We start from the raw sequence: 8,038 nt of genomic DNA, 5'->3' as shown, positions 1-8,038 counted from the left end.
TGCGTAACCGGCACGAGATTCGTTTGCAATTATGTACAGTATGTTAACGCAGAGATTTAAGAAGAAAGTTAAGTAAACACCGAGGCGTTGCAGAATTTAAAAAAGTTTGAGAAACGAAAGGGCGAAAAAAAATACAAAATTATAAGAAATCCTTGTTCTTCGTTCTACAATTTCCTAATTTTATTTGAACTTAAATTTATTATATTCTCCGATATTCCGTTTCTTCTAAAAAGGCACGATCCAAATGGATTGAAAAATTCATTAACCGTCGAAAAATTGAAAGACAAAAGTATTTAAAAAAAAATGCAAAATCCTCGAAACCCTTGTTCTTCGTTCTACAATCTCCAAATTTCACTTCGACTTAAAGTTGTAATATTCTTCGTGATGCTTTGTTACTCCAAAAACGCACGATTCTTTGTTGAATAACTTTCGGAAACGAATCGATCGGGATTCCCCGAATCGGCGGCGAACGTCGCTCACTTCTGCGAAGAAGAAACAAACAGCAGTTAGACAGATCGAGATCTATTCCCCGCGCGAAATCGGACCGGATAAACGGAGAATATTCCCCGAATGTGCCCGGGGAAAATCCATGAGATTGGCGTCTGGCCAAGTGGCGCCACAGTCACGATGCCCTGTGCCCTTTTACCACATTCGATTCTCCGGGTCCTCGTTGCATTATTACAGAGCGCGTTGCAAGATTTAATTAATCAATTTTCGGTCGAGCGAGTCAATTAAAAAACTGTACTCCCACATTCGAATTGCCATTCTGACAGCACGCTTTTTGAGAAGAAATACTCTTCGTTCGATAGACCGACGATTTATTCTTATACTGTTGTCGTTGTATATTTTTAAACCTCTCTCAGCAAAGAACGTCGAGCGAACACTTGTTTTAATGGAAATCGTATTTACAAGCGGAGAGAAAGAGATAGATAGATAGATAGATAGAGAGAGAGAGTTGCGTTGTTTGCGTTTCATTTGCGGGCTGAAACCCACCGTTTCGAACTATTAGCGAGTAATAATAACGCGGATAGAATTACAAATTAAATCGAGTGTGTAAATTACACAGTGTGAAAAAATGCAATTTTTCGGGAAATCGGCGCGCGTTACAAATGGAATTACAGACGAAAGGACAACATCGTCGTTCGACTGGAAATTTTAATACAGGTCCAAGTAGCGTAGGTATTGTGCCAGTCAGACAAAGGACAGCACAATCGAACGGAGTAGCACGGATCAATAGAGACGTAAGTCGAAGGTTGTGTTCGTCGAATCGCGCATTAAAACGATTGGAATTATTTAATTTCACTTGGGAAAGTGAAATTTCATTCGGCACGCTAAGATTCTTCTTTTGTGAATGGAAAAAAAGAAAACAGTGATAAAAGTATCTGGAGAAGGAATTATTAAATCTAAAGATACTACGAATACTCATTAAAAATTTAATCGAATTTTCCAATCAAGAAATGATTCGATCAACTCTGAGAATATTTTTCTTCTTTGTAGAAAGAATCTTTTCACGTGAGAATCCTTTGTGTTAGACAATATTATCGAACAAGTAGTACAGATCAATAAAAACGTAGCTCGAACATCGTATCGATCGAATCACACTCTGAATGATCGAAACGATCATTTAATTTCTCATCTGATGTTCTCAGATACTGATGACAGTATCTAAAAAAAATTATGAAATTGCTCAGAAACTATTACGAACTGAAAAATCTGAAAACCGAATCGTTCGACTGAAGAAATTATTCGATCAACTCTCGCGACGTGAGATTATTTCTTATTCGTAAGAAAAATATTCTTCGATGATCTCTTCTTCTTTTGCTCAGATTCGAAATTTATCAAACAGAAAAAAATAGAAACTCACTATTTCTAACACAGTCGATCGAAAATTACTAAAATACTTCGATCTCGATCTGAATCTCGGATTAAGTGTAAGATACGCGAAGAATTTCTCGAAATAATATTTGTTTTCTTTGCACCCACATTTTTATTTTCGTATTTGTGTTACCATTTTCTTTTTTTTATAAACCCTTTCTCTTCCCGGTGAGTTTTTCTCGTTAAACACTCCATCCACATCGTTCCAAACGCAAAAAAAAAAAAAAAAAAAATAAACCACGAGCAAGTCTCAGAAAAGTACAGACGTCGTTTCGTAGAATCAAGGATGTAAGAAGAAGGAGAAAAGGAAAGAAAGAAAAAAAAAGAAAAGCGGAGTTGAACGGCTGCTTAGAGGAGTTCTAAATAAAGCGCAGCAGCCACCTGCTCGACATTCATGGCCCGTCCACGTGTAAACCGGCCTGCATGTTGGCCGGCTCGCGCTTTGCCTAATGATGAGCCGCGATGTAGGTCAATTGATTCGGATCGATCGATTTTTTTACGGTAGAAAAAGCCGAAACAGACAAGGACGGCCCTTGGGTCACGCGAGAAGCTCGTTCGTCGCTTTTACCCAGCGAATCGACTACTTTCACGTCTACACCTCGGGCCGATAGAGATAAGGAAGTTGGCGAACGTTTCTCTCTCGATCACTGACGTCCCTCTTCCATCTCTGTTTCTTTTTCTCGCGAGAACAAAACTGCACTTTCCTTCGAGCTGCCTTATTTTCTTATTTTCGGCGTTCATTCGGCAAACGTTTCGTCGTTCGTTTCTTTTCTTTTTAGGAGAGAATCAAAGAGACTCGAATCGCGAAAATGGATTTTTCGTCGCTCTTTTTTTTGGGAGGGGTTTATTTTGCTTCAATTTTCTTTATCTAGTTTATTTTTGCAACACCTCTTGAATTGGGTATTCAGTATAGCCACTGAATTGAACTGAGTTGAATTCTCCCCTCCTTGTTTCTTCTTTTCTTTTACGTTTCTATTTTTTTTTTTTTTTTTTTTTTTTTTTTTCGTTTCTTTTTTCTTTTTTTTTTTTTTATTGAGCGCTCAATATTTCTTTTTTTCTTCTTTGTAGAATCTCTTCCCTGTAGTTTTATTGATGCACACAGAAAAACTTGCATTTAAAAATTTCCACTTCTCTTTGAACTTTTGCAGAGGAAGCGAAACGCGTGTTCCCTTCCTCTTGCATTTGCTACTAGAGTCTACTACTACTTTGCTACTAAGCCTATCGAGAGTATCATTCAATTATCAGGTAATTTTGAAACAAAGTTAAAACGACTTTGAGTTATAATTATCACGATATTCAGAAAATAGACGGCTCGTTGTTGAAGTATACGTTAATTACCTCGTCGAGAGATACCGTGAGTTGTTTACGTGTCAACGATAAGAAAAATAAATAATAATAATAATAATAATAATGGCACTCTTACGTAAGAAGCTGCAACTCCTTTTTATCTTTTCGTTCCCCCTTGATCGAAAGCTCGAGCACGCGAAATATCATTTCGAGGTGCAACTCGCAAACGTATTGACGTTACATTCGAAATCTAAGTTTGGACACGGCCCCAGCGATCTCAACGCAATATTTTTCGTGTATGTTTGCTCAGCCAGCAAGTGTCTGTTTAAGTAACTAGATAAACCACGCTTAAAGCCAGCTCTAGTAAACTGGAGTGGAAAATTTCGTGGTCGCGGAGAGCTGATACACAGAATCTGGCGAATATTAATCTCGCGCAGGTTTAACCACAAAGTAATTATTCTTAATCGCTTTCCAAGAGTAAATATCCATCAAACTACTGTCAAACTGCTACAAACTCGATAAATTCGAACATCAAACGGAATAAAATTACTTCGAAATTGCTATTTCGCAAATATGTCGTGTCTATTCTCATTATAAAAAACATGAGGTTAGCAAATTTTTGAAAAAATATTTCCGCTGCGAATTTTCCCCGAAAATTCACCAAAAGAAGAAGAAGAAGAAAAAAAAAGAAAATACCAGAGCGGTATTTCCGAAAACTTGCAGCCGAACGTATTATCACGATATTCGCAGGAAAACGTGAATCTAATCCTTCATGAACTTCAAACGAAACAAAACCACTTTGAAATTGCTATTTCGCAAATATGTCGTGTCTATTCTCATTATAAAAACACGAGGCAAGCATATTCTTGAAAAAAAAAAACATTTCCGCTGCGAATTTTCCCCGAAAATTCACCAAAAGAAGAAGAAGAAGAAGAAAAAAAAAGAAAATACCAGAGCGGTATTTCCGAAAACTTGCAGCCGAACGTATTATCACGATATTCGCAGGAAAACGTGAATCTAATCCAAACAGAAGTCGCGTGCTTCGTACGTCGAACGCTTCGATTCATTCGGAAGAAGACTGGAGGAGAAACATTCCGGGGAAACGAAAGATTCCACGAAGATCGATCGAGTTATAACCGGTCGAACGAAGCGAGCTCGTCGAATAAAGAAAAACAAATGAAAAAGCGCCGCGAAACCAGAGAAATTCCAGAGCGTGTGCGTGGAGAGAAAGAGAGAGAAATCGAGGGAAAAATCCCTCGGCGAAATTGCAGACGGCCTTCGAGATGGCCTAGTAAGTGACTTATCAGCGTCATCTATCCTTTATCAGTCGCCTTGACCGTGAAACTGTAACAGCCGCGCGCTGTTACGCAACTATGTGCACATTCTGGCATGAAACTGCCTGCTTCTGGATCGAACTCGAGCAAAAAGCTTTCCCATCGACTTTAGTCGGTAGGGGTGGTGGAAAGATAAATGGGTCTGTGGGAAAAAGCTTCTTCGTGGAATTTTCAAATTTCAATTCGGATTAATGTTTCAATTGGACAAAGCGCGTAGCTCTTGTCTCCAACGAATGGAGATGAAAAGAACTTCCAAGAATCGCGATCACGAGGGGAAATAAACTGGCTGGCTCCGCAAATAAACTCGGTGTGTTTCAATCGGCGAACGTCCGATTGAGAAAAATGTTGCTACTTCGATCGATCCTCGCGTGGAATTCCAAGAGACTCTTTTTTGTTTTTTCTTTTTTTTCTTTTATTATGGCGTACACGAATTTTTTCAACTATTAAGAGACACTTTTCTCTTCTGTTTGAACAATTTTAATTGAAAAAAGTGCGGAACTGACACGAAGATTCAACTTTCGAATTTCTGATTTCTCAACAGTGTAATGAGCGTCTGTCCTCCTGCAAATGTCATCGAATATTTTTTTTCAACAAACGCCTCTCGCGAATTTTGCTCGTAGTGAGAATTTTTCAACAAAATCACTCCACGGTAGCAATTTTCAATAACGACGCGAGAAATATAACGCGCACGTTACTAAACTATTTATAACTAGAACAGGTTTTGTCAATGTCGTCGTTCGTTGTTGCAAAACATCGCAAGAGAACTAGATGCGCCATACTTTTTCGATTCGCTCTACGTAAAGTGGGGGTATTTTCTGGAAAATTCAGCGATCTATAAACTGAAAATTTCTGTCTAATTTCTGCGATCAAATCTTGATGAAATATTTTTAATAAACACTCTGCTAAAGTAAAAGAAAATGCGCGAAAGATACAAAGCGACGTGTAAATATAAAATAAATTGCAGTGTCGACACAATTCCACTGCTTAATTGCAAGTGTGTTGTTAGAATAATTACGAGAATAATCTTTCGTAAGTGATGAAATATCACGAAAGCTTATCTCGAAACTGCTAACATTTTACATTCTATCCAAATATATCTGAGCAAAACCCCTCTCCGTGTATTTTTTTCCAAAATACTTCCTACTTGAAAATATTTTCAAAATTTTCACATTACTATTCTGCCACAACTCATTTCATGAGAGTTTAGTTACTTTTCTCCATGAACCACTTATAGAATTATCGTTCGTTTTCGCAGAAACATTAAGCAAGAGAAAAATCAAGCGCAATATTGATACTTCATCGATCCACCGTGTTACGTTATCGACATACGATAGGCGAGGAAATCGACCTCGACGAAGATCGGTGAACACGCTCGTCCTCACCTTCCTGACGAATTTAATTTATTCCCGCCCGCTTGCCATCTGGGATTCTTGGAAAGCGGAATTTTGACCGGGCAGCCTCGGCTTCCTTCCCGTAGGGAACGCTTTCCTTGGGCTGCCACGAACGCCGTGGAAATTCTCGTAAATTCGCGCATCACGTAGCCGGGTCAAGGCAGTGCGTTCCCAGCTGCTTCGATCTCTCTGCTATTCACGCTCCTCGTTTGTTACACGCCGCTTCTGTTTCCCGGAGCTCTTTCCTCTTTGCTTCTCGAGCGGGCAAGCAGCAGTCGCGATGATTGAAGAATCGTCTGACGTGATTTTCACCATTCTCTGTTTCGTTTCTAGTCACTTTATACATCTTTGACTTTTCAATCGTTTCCGTTCTGGAATGGTGGCGCTTTGGGAATTTCAGCGTCGGAAAGCAATAGAATCTAGGGACATTTTTTCTCCCCTATTTTCGTTCCGTCAATTACCTTGTAATTCTATTTTATTATTAATTTAATTATCAGTTACTTTGGTGCAACTTTACTTCATCGTTAATTTATTAATTGCTTTGGTCCAATTTCTTCAAGTTGCAGCAACAATTATGTGCATTATGATTGCACGGTAAATAACTATGCTTTCGAAGTCACAAAGTATCCCGCAGTATGATAACCGAGTCTATTAATAAACTTCGTTGCAACAACGACAAAAACTATTTAGTCGATTTGTATTCATCGCTTTGGCAATTCCTCAGAGTTCATAATTAAAACAAGGAAAACATGTGTGCATAATTTCTCTGACTGGAATTCCCTAGTGTTCTTTTTCTCATCATCTCGGAAACGTCAACAATCAGCGTACGAGATGCATGAAATTTCCCACTTTTTATTTCACTTTTTATTTTTGCCCCGCTAAAAAATTCGTTAGAAAAATATAAGAAGACATTTCGTCACAAGCAATTGGGATAAAACATCTATAATTTATTGTTGAAACTTTCGTTTCCTAAAGTTAGATGTGATCGAGTTTTTTAAAATATTTTGTCAAAACGAAGCACAGGTCTACTTTTGTTCAATTATTGCTCGAAAATTTACACGCGCATTCGAATTTATTTATAGTCGAAGTTTCGGCATTAAGTTTCAACCAAATTCTCTGCTTAAGTATAAACAATACTGCTGAGAAGTGAAAAAATTCGAAATGAAAAAAAAACGATGTAAAACATGAAAATGTAAAATAACGTATAATAACTGAACTGAATATACCAGACAGCGTTTCACGTAGATTTTCAATCAAAATGGCGGCGTTTCGTTAAAAAAAACGCGAGATCTCTCTCTCTCTCTCTCTCTCTCTCTCTCTCTCTCTCTCTCGTTTTCGTCTTGATTGCATGAAAATGAGCTCTCCGCTACAACGAAGCAGGTTTGCAAAGCTCCGGAACACCATTATGCGCAATTATTCGCGTGCTGCTCGATTTATATCTCCGAGTACAAAGAAGAGACATTAGGATGACTGTAATTCCGAGTCGTAAATTAATATTAATCGTCCCGCCTCAAGCAAAAGAGATGATTATCCTACGAATTCATTTCTATCTTTTTTACGCGGCTCTGACCATCGTGTTTCAACTATGGCGTTTTCACTCGAATTCTCACAACATCCGCAAATTTCTCGCAATTTACGTCATTCATTCATTTTTCCTCTCTCTCTCTCTCTCTCTCTTTAAAATTAATTTAATCTCTGCAACAATAATTCGATCTTTCGATCTTTTGCAATTTTCCCCGTGACTTTGAATTTTCAATTATTTTCCACGGAATTCATGGCTTCGCGCAGCAGCTACAGTTCCCTGTATATTAAAATTTTTAATTACTTCCGTAATGCACGAACGTAAATTCAACCTTTTGCGCGTTGAACCTTCGACCTTTATCGGAAATTCTGCAATTTTCTATAAGTTCGAACATTTCCCTCCTTTCGTCACTCTTTTTCACCATTTTCGCAACTTTCCTTTACAATTTCCTGCCTTTCCTCGGCGATTAAGATTTTTTTTTTTTTTTTTATTACTTCTCCCCGCTTCCCGTGCGTCGCGTCATTTCTTCGTCAACTCCACCGTTCAAAATCTCGCAAATTTCCAATCGTCTTCCGCTTTCTCGATTCGACGTCGACTCGTCGTTTTGGAATTTTATAAACATTCGGAAA

General features: G+C 38.3%; 1 protein-coding gene across 1 annotated transcript in view; it reads right to left on the bottom strand.

Annotated features, from left to right (window-relative positions):
• Nucleotides 1–461: 461 nt before the first annotated feature.
• The window catches only part of LOC122533394 (cAMP-specific 3',5'-cyclic phosphodiesterase-like), a 30,135-nt gene continuing 22,558 nt past the window's right edge, over nucleotides 462–8,038 (bottom strand). Inside the window, exon 6 of the mRNA XM_043663042.1 lies at nucleotides 462–482. Coding sequence (XP_043518977.1) covers nucleotides 477–482 — 6 coding nt within the window. The 3' untranslated portion in view covers nucleotides 462–476. The remainder of the gene's footprint in view (nucleotides 483–8,038) is intronic.

Source organism: Frieseomelitta varia, unplaced genomic scaffold, assembly GCF_011392965.1.
Source record: "Frieseomelitta varia isolate USP_RPSP 00005682 unplaced genomic scaffold, Fvar_1.2 scaffold_524, whole genome shotgun sequence".
Taxonomy (NCBI): Eukaryota; Metazoa; Arthropoda; class Insecta; order Hymenoptera; family Apidae; genus Frieseomelitta; species Frieseomelitta varia.
This window is presented reverse-complemented; position numbering and strand designations above follow the sequence as displayed.